The sequence below is a fragment of the Phyllopteryx taeniolatus genome, chromosome 10 (genome assembly GCF_024500385.1).
Source record: "Phyllopteryx taeniolatus isolate TA_2022b chromosome 10, UOR_Ptae_1.2, whole genome shotgun sequence".
Taxonomy (NCBI): Eukaryota; Metazoa; Chordata; class Actinopteri; order Syngnathiformes; family Syngnathidae; genus Phyllopteryx; species Phyllopteryx taeniolatus.
The window spans coordinates 17,486,734-17,500,685 of NC_084511.1; the positions used below are offsets into that span (position 1 = coordinate 17,486,734).

A 13,952-nucleotide genomic window follows, 5' to 3' on the forward strand; every position below is an offset into this window, starting at 1 on the left:
TTCACATACTTCTATGCAACAGAATGGACAGCTGGAGTGTGTGAGTTCCTCCATTAGTCACCACTTGGTGGCGACGTAGCACCAATTGGAGAGTCCACAGAATTAGAGACGAATTATTATTGCTGGATCCCAGGTAGGTCTGACCATCCTCTAGTAACTAATTTGCAAATAAAGTACAGCGTGAACTAAACGTGTTTTCCTGAAAACAAAATGGTTTCAAAACAGACATTTCCAGTTGCATTTCCATCACTGGGAGGCTACAGCTGCACAACAGCTGTGATATCTGATGTGTTATGGCAGACGTGATTCAAGGTCCAGTTTCGGGTTCATCTGAGGTTTAAAGGTCAATTGAAGAATTAAGTTTCAAGACAGGAGGTGAAATCATTGTTGTTATTGAGTCGATTGCTTGAACATATTTCAACCGCAAAAGAGAACATAATACTAGGTTAGCTATAGGGGACAAAATCAACTTTTTTTTTTACAGCAGAAGAGAATTACTGTGATGAAAAGAAATACAATGCAGTAGGAACACTAATACATCCATCCATTTTCTGAGTCGCTTCTCCTCACTAGGGTCGCGGGCGTGCTGGAGCCGATCCCAGCTATCATCAGGCAGGAGGCGGGGTACACCCTGAACTGGTTGCCAGTCAATCGTAGGGCACATAGAAACAAACAACCATTTGCACTTACATTCACATCTACGGGCAATTTAGAGTCATCAAATAACTTACCATGCATGCTTTTGGGATGTGGGAGGAAACCGGAGTGCCCAGAGAAACCCCACGCAGGCACGGGGAGAACATGCAAACTCCACACAGGCGGGGCCGGGGATTGAACCCCGGTCCTCAGAACTGTGAGGCAGATGCTCTAACCAGTCGCCCACAGTGCCCCCAACTCTAATACAATACAATACAATACAATACATTGCAAAACTACAATAGAAGTTGGTCATTTACAAATTTGGTCTTATATACAGGTCTTATACAGTATGATGAAGATGAATTCTGCACATTTACAGTAATACAGTACTGTATTTGGAGTTAACAAGGTCAGTGTTGCAAAATTCCTTTCTACATAATTAGATAAAGATTAAAATATAATAGATATTAATATTTTAAAAGCAGAATGTTGTTAACACGTGAGCCTCACAGTTCTGAGGGTCGGGGTTTGAATCTCGATTGGAGCCTTCCTGTGTGGAGATGTATGTTTCCCCCGAGCTGGCGTGGGTTTCTTCTGGGACTCAGGCTTCCTGCCACATTGCAGAAAGATGCAAGTTTCACTGCAGGCTGTAAATCTGAATAGTCCATTAGTGTGAATGATTATGAATGCTTATCTATACTGTATGTGCCCTGCAATTAATTACCAACCAGAGTGTACCCTGCCTGAATTTAGTGAATCTGATGGTGAATGCAATTGTGAATGTGATCTATGATACTATATGACAAAATATGACATTTCAGCATCTTCAGGTAAAGTGGTACATGCAAGTCAAAATCAGGTCGCTACCACCCGCCACATAGGATGTATGGTTGAATTTTGCATAGGATGTATTGTACACATTCTTCTGAAACTGTTTTCCATCCCAAATGTTGGACTTTTAAAATTAATACATTGTCATAGTCATGACTTTATTCTTCTAATATATTTGCGCTTTTGTACATACACAAATATACGACATGCAGTCAAAATGTAACGAGCCCAATATTTATATATTATTAAATAATGTATAGTTTGTCATCGCCTGCGACCCTTGTGAGGAGAAGCGGCTCAGAAAATGGATGGATGGTTTGTCATCACACTGCATAGAATTATTGATAGTTCAATTATTTATTATGTTTATTTATTATTAAATAAAGACAAAGATTTCAAATCCTTAAAAAAAAAAAGTGATGTTGAACGTTAATTTATTCATTTCATTGGCCATTTAAATTTATTTCAAATTGTTTTCTGTATGTAAAACTGTAGTTATTCTTTTTAAAATATATTTTTGGTCATATTTTTGGGTGTCCGGAACAGATTAGTTGGATTGACACTATTTCTTATGGCACAGTTTTCATACATTCAATTTCAGTCACACATTTTCAAATGGATTATTCATGAAAACCTTGGCTCCATTGTATTGCCTGTGTATACGTATATATGAACAAAACAAAAAAAGAGCTATGTGATAATCCAGTCAAGAATTCAAGAGCCTGACTAAATGAAGCTCTTCTTCTCATTTCCACATAATTGCTTGACAGTGGACGACTGGTTAGAGTGTCTGCCTTACAGTTCTGAGGACCGGGGTTCAATCCCCGGCCCCGCCTGTGTGAAGTTTTTTCTCCCGTACCTGCGTAGGTTTTCCCCGGGTACTCCGGTTTCCTCCCACATCCCAAAAACATGCATGTGAGGTTAATTGAAGACTAAATTGCGAATAACAAATAGAATAGGTTCCCACCTCCAAAAAATCCACAAATTCATGAAAGCCAAACTGAGAATATGCAGGGTGTTCACTGTAGTACAATGCAGGTAAACAACACGGGTTGTGTCATAGGATGATTTTAATACACATCATGGTCCGCTGAAAAACAGGCATGTGGCCCCGAGTCGAACTGCTCCAGTGAGAGTTGGAGGTCACGTCTTGATGAAGCCAACAGAACCATATCATCTGCAAAAAGCAGAGATGCAATAATGAGGCCACCAAACCGGACCCCCTCTACACCTTGGCTGCGCCTAGAAATTCTGTCCATAAAAGTTATGAACAGAATCGGTGACAAAGGGCACCCTTGGCGGAGTCCAACCCTCACCGGAAACGAGTCCGACTTAATGCTGCATATGCGGACCAAACTCTGACTCGGGTCGTACAGGGACTGGACAGCCCGTATCAGGGGGTTCGGTACCCCATATTCTCGAAGCACCCCCCACAGGAACCCCTGAGGGACACGGTCGAACGCCTTCTCCAAGTCCACAAAACACATGTAGACTGGTTGGGCAAACTCCCATGCACCCTTGAGGACCCTGCCAAGGGTGTACAGCTGGTCCACTGTTCCACGGCCAGGACGAAAACCACACTGCTCCTCCTGAATCTGAGATTCAACTTCCCGACGGACCCTCCTCTCCAGCACCCCTGAATAGACCTTACCAAGGAGGCTGAGGAGTGTGATCCCCCTGTAGTTGGAACACACCACACCCCACCTTCTTAAAAAGGGGGACCACCACCCCAGTCTGACAATCCAGAGGCACTGTCCCCGATGTCCACGCGATGTTACAGAGGCGTGTTAACCAGGACAGCCCTACAACATCCAGAGCCTTGAGGAACTCCGGGCGAATCTCATCCACCCCCGAGGCCTTGCCACAGAGGAGCTTTTTAACCAGCTCAGTGACCTCAACCCCAGAGATAGGAGAGCCCGCCTCAGAGGACCCAGACTCTACTCCTTCATACTAAGGCGTGTCGGTGGAATTGAGGAGGTCTTCAAAGTATTCTCCCCACCGGCTCACAACGTCCCGAGTCGAGGTCAGCAGTGCCCCATCCCCACTATACACAGTGTTGATGGTGCACTGCTTACCCCTCCTGAGATGCCAGATGGTGGACCAGAATTTCCTCGAAGCCGTCCGGAATTCTTTCTCCATGGTCTCACCTAACTCCTCCCATGCCCGAGTTTTTGCTCCAGCGACCACCAAAGCTGCATTCCGCTTGGCCAGCCGACACCCATCAGCTGCCTCAGGAGTCCCACAGGCCAAAAAGGCCCGATAGGACTCCTTCTTCAGCTTGACGGCATCCCTCACCGTTGGTGTCCACCAATGGGTTCGGGGATTGCCACCACGACAGGCACCAACCACCTTACGGCCACAGTTCCAGGCGGCCACTCGGACTCGATGCCCCCCGCATCCCCCAGAACATGAGCAAAGTTCTGTCGGAGGTGGGAGTTGAAAGTCCTTCTGACAGGGGATTCTGCCAGACGTTCCCAGCAGACCCTCACAATACGTTTGGGCCTGCCACGTCGGACCGGCATCTTCCCCCACCATCAGAGCCAATTCACCACCAGGTGGTGATCAGTTGACAGCTCCGCCCCTCTCTTCACCAGAGTGTCCAAGACATGCGGCCGCAAGTCAGATGACACGACCACAAAGTCGATCATTGAACTGCGACCTAGGGTGTCCTGGTGCCAAGTGCACGTGTGGACACCCTTATGCTTGAACATGGTGTTCGTTATGGACAATCCGTGATGAGCACAGAAGTCCAATAACAGAACACCGCTTGGGTTCTGATCGGGGGGCCATTCCTCCCAATCACGCCCTTCCAGGTCTCAGTGTCATTGCCCATGTGAGCATTGCAGTCCCCCAGCAGAACGATGGAGTCCCCAGCAGGAGCGCTCTCCAGCACCCCCTCCAAGGACTCCAAAAAGGGTGGGTACTCTGAACTGCTGTTTGGTGCATAGGCACAAACAACAGTCAGGACCCGTCCCCCCACCCGAAGGCGGAGGGAGGCTACCCTCTCGTCCACCGGGGTGAACCCCAAAGTACAGGCGCCGAGCCGAGAGGCAATAAGTATACCCACACCTGCTCGGCGCCTCTCACCGTGGGCAACTCCAGAGTGGAATAGAGTCCAAATATCTAGTCAGAACTTATCGACCTCACACACCAGCTCGGTCTCCTTCCCTGCCAGAGCGGTGACATTCCACGTCCCTAGAGCCATCTTCTGTAGCCGGGGATCGGATCACCAAGGTCCCCGCCTTTGACCACCGCCCAGCTCGCACTGCACCCGACCCCTATGGCCCCTCCCACAGGTGGTGAGCCCATGGGAAGGGGGACCCACGTTACCCTTTCGGGCTGTGCCTTTCGGGCTGTGCCCGGCCGGGCCCCATGGGTGCAGGCGCTCGCCTTCAAGCCCCACCTCCAGGCCTGGCTCCAGAGGGGGGCCCCGGTGACCCGTGTCCAGGCAACGGAAACCTGAGTCCACTTTTTGTCGTGATCATAAGGGGTCTTTTTCTGGTCCCTCACCTAGGACCTGTTTGCCATGGGTGACCCTGCCAGGGGCATAAAGCACCAGACAATTTAGCTCCTAGGATCATTGGGACACACAAACCCCTCCACCACGATAAGGTGACGGCTCAACGAAGGGCACATGCGACATGAAAAACAAAATTTCAGGAATATATTTAAAAAAATAATAATCTAACTTTCCTATAAGATCTGAGCTGTGACACTTGTCTTAAGGAAAAATCTGAGACCCGTCAGAATTTGTGACCCCGGGGCCCCGAAGTGATATTGTACGAGCCGTAAATTACGTGTGATCAATGTCTTGCTCTCAAACTTTATTTCATTATTTATTTATTTAACTTGAATATTCAAACACATACACTAAGACACACAAATGTGTATACAGTATATACAGTGCAAATATTTTGTCACTAGATAGATAGATAGATAGATAGATAGATAGATAGATATGACAGTTGTCAAAATTAAAGTGTTAAGTCATGATTTAAAAAAATATATTTATAACGCATTATTTATTAACTCCGATTAATCACACAATTTATTTTGACCGTGCATGCTCCTTTACCTGTATATCTGAAAGGCGGCGCAGCTTGCTATTTGATTAGATGAATGCTTCCACCAGTGCAGACGAGTGAGGAGACTCCGAGTGGTTTGCTCAATGACAAATTCTGCTCTTCTGCTCTTCTCTCTCTACACGAACGACTGCACCTCAGCGAACCCGACTGTCAAACTCCTGAAGTTTGCAGATGACACCACTGTCATCGGCCTCATCAAGGACGGTGACGAGTCTGCATATCGACAGGAAGCGGAGCGGCTGGAGCTGTGGTGCGGCCGACACAACCTGGAGCTGAACACGCTCAAGACTGTAGAGATGATCGTGGACTTCAGGAGGCATCCTTCACCACAGCTGCCCCTCACGTTGTCCAGCTGCCTTGTGTCAACCGTCGAGACCTTCAAGTTCCTGGGAATTACAATCTCTCAGGACCTGAAGTGGGCGACCAACATCAACTCCGTCCTCAAAAAGGCCCAGCAGAGGATGTACTTCCTGCGGCTTCTGAGAAAGCACGGCCTGTCACCGGAGCTGCTGAGACAGTTCTACACAGCGGTCATCGAATCAGTCCTGTGTTCTTCCATCACAGTCTGGTTTGGTGTTGCTACAAAAAAGGACAAACTCCGACTGCAACGGACAATCAAAACAGCTGAAAGGATTGTCGGTACCCCCCTACCCACCATTGAGGACTTTCACGCTGCCAGAACTAAGACAAGGGCGTGCAAAATCCTCTCTGACCCTCCGCACCCCGGTCCCCAACTCTTCCAGCTCCTTCCCTCAGGTAGGCGCTACCGATCAATGTAAACTAGAACTAGTAGACATTCCAACAGCTTCTTCCCTCTTGCGATCAACTTCTTAAACACCTAACCTATAATTCCATTACAACAAGCTGGCAATTTTTTGACTTGAGTTCGTTGTCACATTTCTGTGGGGCCAATTATGTATTACTCGTGCACTCACTGTAGTTGTCTCGCCATGCTGCACTATTTGCATATACTGGCCACTCATGCCAGAGTAGCATCTGCTCCATTTGCACACTGATTGAGGAGTATCTGTAACTTTTGCACAACCAACATTGTCCCAGATTATCGCACTACTCGTCACTTTAAACCGCATACACTCCTTGAAGTCTCAGCGCCCTTTGCACAATGGTCATTGCACCGGACTATTGCAATATTAGTCATTCGAACTGCTCTAAGTGCTAGAGGACTCTGCATCTTTCTGCACAATTGTTTTTTGTCAATGTCTTTATGTCTCCAAAGTGTTCTGCAAATTGACTGTCTGTTGTACTCGAGCGGCTCCAACTACCGGAGACAAATTCCTTGTGTGTTTTGGACATACTTGGCAAATAAAGATGATTCTGATTCTGAAAAGTCACCCCGATGGGACTTTGGATAAAACAAAGGTCATTTGCATATATAGTGCAGCTTGTTGTGCTGAACTCTCTTTCCATCGAAGCACAACAAGCTGAAAATACCATCTCAGCTGAAAATACCATCTCAAAGCAAGATGTGGTATTATGTGTGTTATATTTGGCGCCTGTGAATAATTGCAATTAATCAAACAATCTATTCACAGCCATATATATATATATACACATATTTATTTTTTTGTCTTGACAAACGCGCCTCGAGTGAGGATAAGCGGTATGGAAAATGGATGGATGGACACTTAGTTACTGTAGACATAACACACACACACGCACTCACACACACACACACATGCACGCGCGCACACAAGCACACGCACAAACACACGCACGCAAACAGACGCGCGCGTTTTAAAATACCCACACATTGGCGAAGCGGAAGTTTTTAAGTCAACTTATCTGCATCTTTATCTGGGCTGGAGATGTGCTGCAGGAAGACAGGTCAAAGGGTACGAAGCATTAGGGATATGAAACACATGCCGGACGTTCAATTTACAGTCAGCACGACAGTTTACAAGGCAGCTAACAGCTCAGGGTTTCATTTTGCGCACGTCTCAAATGGATCCACACTGCGAGTTTGGCGCTTTTTGGCGAGCGAAAAATGTGGACAACGTCTCGGGTTTACTTTATTGGCCAATAATTAGGACAGTGTTGACTCTCGGGATTCCACGTCCATTCATCAGCTGCGGAGGCGCACAAATAGTCTTTAAAACTGTAAACATCGTCCAGGTCGGAGCCAGGGGGACCCATTTAGCCCGTGGCTGTGCTAAACGCTGCAGATAAAATAAACGATAATACTGTCTGTCTCCTGGCACAGTCTCCACTCGCATTAAGCAGCTTCGCACATGCACACGCAGTAGACACACGCGCGGTGTTTTGCGCACACTTCACTCCAGTCGGTTCGCATTATTGCACTTTTTATTGATTTTAATCGATATTGTTTCATGTATCAACAAGCTGTGAATGCAAAGTAGTCGCATCACTTTCACCATGATGCGATCTGATTACAAAAAAAAACAAAAAGAAAAATGTTAAAAGTAGCTCAAAAAGCACTATTACGATTATTCGGCGATTATGCAATAACTGATAGTTTGTGAAGCAAGCAAGTGCCATACACACGGAGAAGGGAAAAACAGGTGACGCAGTAATCTTTCACAGTATAACAATACAAAATCTAAATCTGAAGACCTTTCTGTCCTGTATTTTTTCCATTGCAAAAAAAATAAAAAAATAAATAAAAATAATGTTCATTGGACATTTAATCCGACTATATTGTGGTGGTGAAAAAATATAATAAATAAATCAATCAATAAATATTTCATTTTCAAACTATTGTGTAGCTTGACCTGCAAAAATACTATTTTCATCGCTTCTGTTACAGACATATCATAGATATCCCAAAATATAAGTATTACAAAAAATTAATAATCCTTTCATGATCCCCATAATCATAATCACTGATATGCGGCTGATTCCCCCCCCCCCCCCCCCCCCCCCTCCCCTCTGGTGCATTGAAAAAAAAAACAAAAAAACAACGAAATGTATATACCACCACTCAAAGTTAAAAGCAAGCCAGAGGCAAATAATTTAGGCGCTGATCGGCTGGTTTAATTTGTGGGTGTCACATATGACACTTCTGTGGGATAACTGGGCCAGCAGCGTGGGTGGGTGCGCGCGCGTGCGTCCAGGTTTGTTGTCGTCTGTTATCGCGTCCAGATAAGGCCGACAGTGGCTCCAGACGGCGGCGTGTGTAGCTCCTGGTTTCAGGTTCCGTGTTCAAACCTTTTGTCTGCTCACTTTGGTGACCTCTTGGCTGCCCCATTTCCTCGTCCACGATGAGCGACGAGATGACACCCAAAGTGTGCAGACGCATCAAAATCTTGTTTGTCTAATAGCGAGGAGAGAAAAAAAATCACACCGTCATTGTCGATATGCATCGGCCTACATTACTTCAGGTGCCATGTAGCCCTTTTAAAAATGAACCTATTGGTCACCTCACATGAACCCCTCACTCAAAGTAAAGAACTGAGCGTTTCCCCAGCCAATGAATAAAGAAAGGTAAAATTATAATCGATGAATAAAGGATAGTAATGAATGTCATACTTGTACAGTATTATCATTATGAGGGAGTGGAAATTGTAACTGAGTTATAAAGTGGATGGAAATGTGCAAAATTGCATGTTGTATCAGGTAACTGAAATGTTGATGAAGAAAATAGATGCTGCAGTAGAAGCTTAGCAAACAAATTCCATTCAATTTGTTGTTTGAATCAATCAGGCTCTTATCTATATTTATATCATTATTTCCATTGTACATAGAAAAACTGGAGTTACAGTATAGCCTACTACTTAAAAACAACTCAATGTTGAAACTGTCGATGAAATATAATTCCCCCCGCCAGCCTTGTAACCACATTAAAATATTGTATGTGTCTGTTTTATTTGGGTAAGGTGGTGTATGCTTGTAATGTAGCAGCGACCCTTTTTGCACGATACAGCGGGAAAGCGATTCTCGGTTTACGACGGCGGTTTACGCGGCGTTAACCTGAACGTGTACCAACCTGCGTTAACGAGTCATACTTACAGGAAATATGTGTATGGAAATACGTTCCGGCCATAAATGTAAAACAATCTATAAATACGACAGTATACACAGCGTGCTTTCTTGTGCCTCGTGACGACATATAGTATATTATTCTTGTATCTTGTAAGTAAAAGTATACGAGAAGCCATGGACGAACACAGGATTCGATTGTGACTGGTGGGAATTGGTTCACGCCAAAAGAAAACATCTCGTGGAACAATAAACAGGGCTCATTTAAAGCCTCCATTGTAACCAATCGATTAGAAAGAACCACCACAATAATAATAAAAAAAAAAAAAAAATGTACCGGCATTACCAGATAACTAGCAACCCTTTACTGCTCAGTGACTATTTTTTTTTTGTCAATGTCTTTATGTCTCCGAAGTGTTCTGTAAATTGACTATCTGTTGTCGTACTAGAGCGGCTCCAACTACCGGAGACAAATTCCTTGTGTGTTTTGGACATACTTTGCAAATAAAGATGATTCTGATTCTGATAAACAATCTCTCAGTGTCGATGAAAACTGAGCATTATTTTTTGTGAAGGCATAAAGATTTGATATTTGCATGTCATTGTGCAGGTGCGAAAGCAAGAATTGAGATTCTGAGAACATTTACATTCATTTCTTCATAGAAGCCGTGTTGATGTTTAATTGTTTAATTGGCTATTTGATGACTTTTTTCCCTTTTTTCTTTTAGCTATAGGAAATATTACAAGCGGTTCTCAATCTTATGAAGCGCAGTCCTATGTCACAATAATAAACAAGCACAAAAAAAAAAAAAAAACATATTTGTGAACGAAATTACTATATTATCGTGTAAAGGTAAACTACTTCATTCAACCCTTGTTTGGCGTGTCATTGTGCACGCGTGTAGGCTCCCTAATAAATTGATCTGGCGAGCGGAGCAGTTTACCGTCGTTAGTTTCACTTCCCTTGCAGCGGATGACAACACATGGGGGCCCAACATGTGTCAGAGCTCAGTCGTGTCAGTGGGAAATACACCACAGGGACCATGCTGAGAAGTCTGTCTCACTCCCACCTTCTCCATGCGTCATTACGCACGAAAAACACACACAGAGAGAGAGAGAGAGAGAGAGAGAGAGAGAGAGAGAGAGAGAGAGAGAGAGAGTGAGTGTGTCGTTGAAAATGAGTGGCGGTCTATACTAAGGACCAGTGTGTGGTATACCAAAGAAATACTTCAATCTGGTAAACATTGCTAGGGAGAAGAAGGACTTGTCGTCTTTTTGTTGCCTCCACATGACAGTTTAATAGTCGCTGACGATGTTTCCGAGCCCCAGCACGTCCACTCCCTTCTCCGTCAAGGATATATTAAACCTGGACCCCGGCCATGAGCTCATGTCTTCTTTGGAGCTTTCTTCTCGCATGGATTGCTGCGGCGCAACCTCCTCCTGCTGCATGCTGGGCCGCCTCAGACACGAGCCTCTGCGGGACACGTCCACCGGGGCGCCGCTGTTTGACGAGGACCTCCACCTCCAGCAGCCCAAATTGGCCGCAGCCATTTACGGGAAACCTCTCTCGCAGTTGGACCTGGTGAAGGAGGGAGCATCAGGCCCGTTAGAGGAGATGCATGCCAAAGGTTAGTTCGTGACAAAAAAAAGAAAGAAAGAAATGTCTGCACGAACATAGCATAAGACAAGATATTTGATGCGTTTTTTTTAAACGTTACTGACCGACTACGTGTCAAATAATATATGCAATTATTTAACATCGGGGCTAATTAGTGGATTGTTTGTAACTTTGGGGGGGAAAAGTGCAACTCAAAGCTATAAGTGACACGGTCATAAAACAGTACAATATAGTACAGTGACAGAACATTTAACCCAATATTGTGTGGGAATCCGCTGAATAAATGAGGCAATTTGCTGGGGGCGAAAAAAAAGAGACTACTGAAAAATGATCCAATCTTGATTGAAATGCGACGAAACTGAAGCGTGTACGTCATTTTCTGTATTTGTGTCAAATGTGACGCAAATACAGAAGGCAGCACTGGCCCCAAAGTCCATCCTACGTTTTCTTTGAAATCGTCTTATTTTTCATTTAATTATTGAAGCTTACAGTGGTCACTTGTTTTATATATATATAAAAAAAAAAGTTTTTTTTTAAATTTTTTTTTTTTATAAGAACTGAAAAGGGGCCATACAACTTAATCCACAAATGTACAGGTAACTTGTGTGTGTGGGGGGGGGGGGGGGGGGGGGGGGGGGAAACAACTATTATTATGATGATTATGATTAAACGAAAACCACGTTTTCGTCTTTGGTTCCGATGAATTAGAAGAGTTCAGCCCTCCGGCCGAACCCGCCGACGACACGACGAAACCTGACGATCCGAGCCGACCGAAGGCCCGCAGACGCCGCAAGCCGCGGATCCTCTTCTCCCAGGCGCAGGTGTACGAGCTGGAGCGCCGCTTCAAGCAGCAGAGGTACCTGTCCGCCCCGGAGAGAGACCACCTGGCCGGCGTCCTCAAGCTCACCCCGACGCAGGTGAAGATCTGGTTCCAGAACCGCAGGTACAAGTGCAAGCGGCAGAGGCAGGACCAGAGCCTGGAGATGGTGTCCCTGCCGCCGCCCAGGAGGGTGTCGGTGCCGGTGCTGGTGCGGGACGGCAAGCCTTGCGTGGCGGCCGAGGCGAGCCCCTGCAACCCTCCCTATTGTGTGGCTCACGTCAACCACTTCGCCTACAACAACTACCCGCAATTCAGCGGCTACGCCAACAGCGCAAACTATGCGTGCGGTTATCCCGCAGCCAGCGTGCAAACGGGATCGTCCAGTCATGGGAATTACATGAACTTTGGCGTGGGGGAGCTCAACAACGCGCAGCCCACCTTTCCCTCACCCAACGGTGGGACCTCGCTGCACGGCATTCGGACTTGGTAACTGGCTGCGTGCATCATCATCATCATCATCATCATCATTGGGGCAAAACGTTTTGGTTGATTTGTTTGAATATTTAACGATGCCTTTTTTTTTGGGTCATGGGATTTTGTGGCATGAGAACAAACTAATAAAAAGTAATAAAAGATCACAAAAAATGTGATACCATTCTAAATATGCACTGATGATCATGTACATATGTTGCACATGAATAACTGACTTGAAAATAACACGTCATTTACCACGTTTTAATCATGAATGTGCAACAAATACGTGTTCGAATTAAGTCAATTCAAACGACTTTTTCTTCCAGTGTGCATGTGACAAATATTAAAACAAAATAAAAATAATTGAACAGACCAGACAAAATATGACTACCTGCACAGACGTAATACCATCGAATTTATCTTTAAGAACAATATAAATTCTGTCATATATGCTCAGTTGGTGTGATGGGCACAAGTGTATATAAATTTAACGTTTATTATTGTGGTTGTAATTTAGCGGTGCACTGCATACATCATAGGCCTACAGATAGCGTGCAATTGTTGACTCACTTATTAAGTTAAATAAAGAAACCAAAATATTACCAACGCCGGCCACTGCAACAAAGTAAGTAGTCCTAAAGCTGGTCTTTGGCTGATCACTCTAATATAGCCTATCATTGAAGGTTGGCGTGGAAATAATGTAATATTGTTTTCTGCTCCGTGGATGATAAAAAATACCCCCAAAAAAAGGCCTAATCTCAATTGCACCTCAATAAAATAAGAGCATCCTGCAGACTAAAAACAAGGGGGTGTCCATGCTCAGCCCTCTTGCATATGGCTTGCGTCTAGTTAAAATGTTCAAGTGGCTATTATGAGGCTTCATTCAATGTTCTTAAATAAGGTTAAAAGGTTGTTAGTGGTTTACATGTTTTACAACCTGCTGTCATCCACATGTACACTGACTCAACTTGTTGAATGGCTGCAGCCGGCGCACTGATGGCTATACACTACATGACCTTGACTCATGCTTACATGTAGGGCAAATACTTTTACTGTTATACAAAATAGAAACATAAAAAAGGGGTTCAAGCTAATTCTGTAGTTTTACTCAAGATGCATTTTACTTTAGTCACAGCGGAATGTTAAGAATAGTATTTCATTTAGCATAGTGTATGAAAACATAAATCATGGTGAATTACAATACACCTTTTTATCCAACACACTGTAGAGTCGCAGTGCAAAAAGTTACTGCAAATCCATTGAGATGTTTTTTTTTTTAAAGAGCACAAACAAGCAATAGTTTGAGTAATTCAAAACAAGCTTTGCTCATTAAGCACCCTGAACGTGATTGGTTCTGTTCTTGTCTGACACTTTCAACACTATCATTTTAAACATGAGAAAAGTAACTCAGACAACCAGAGGTTCTGGCTGAGTTGAACTCTTACAGGAACATGTTGGAAGATGTGGGAAACTAACGGCTTCAACTTACTATCATCGACTTGACGCTGAAGAGCCTCTTTGGTTCCAG

At 44.6% G+C, this 13,952-nt stretch overlaps 1 protein-coding gene and 1 long non-coding RNA gene across 2 annotated transcripts; one reads left to right on the forward strand and one right to left on the reverse strand.

The window, feature by feature from the left end:
• Positions 1–8,470: 8,470 nt before the first annotated feature.
• LOC133484973 (uncharacterized) lies at positions 8,471–10,852 on the reverse strand. Its single transcript, XR_009790559.1, has 3 exons — positions 10,730–10,852; positions 10,457–10,582; positions 8,471–8,847 (listed from the first exon to the last, which is right to left on the reverse strand). It is a non-coding gene; the product is annotated as an uncharacterized LOC133484973 (long non-coding RNA).
• Positions 10,637–13,837, forward strand: nkx2.5 (NK2 homeobox 5). Its single transcript, XM_061788228.1, has 2 exons — positions 10,637–11,140; positions 11,839–13,837. Exons 1-2 carry the CDS (start codon positions 10,825–10,827, stop codon positions 12,438–12,440), a joined length of 918 nt encoding a protein of 305 aa, XP_061644212.1. The 5' UTR covers positions 10,637–10,824; the 3' UTR covers positions 12,441–13,837.
• Positions 13,838–13,952: the final 115 nt, after the last annotated feature.

Excerpts from the sequence above, each read along its gene's own strand:
- nkx2.5 (XM_061788228.1), top strand. The coding sequence starts at position 10,825 with ATGTTTCCGAGCCCCAGCACGTCCACTCCCTTCTCCGTCAAGGATATA. Across the intron at positions 11,141-11,838 it reads AGAGGAGATGCATGCCAAAG|AAGAGTTCAGCCCTCCGGCC; the intron begins GTTAGTTCGTGA and ends CCGATGAATTAG.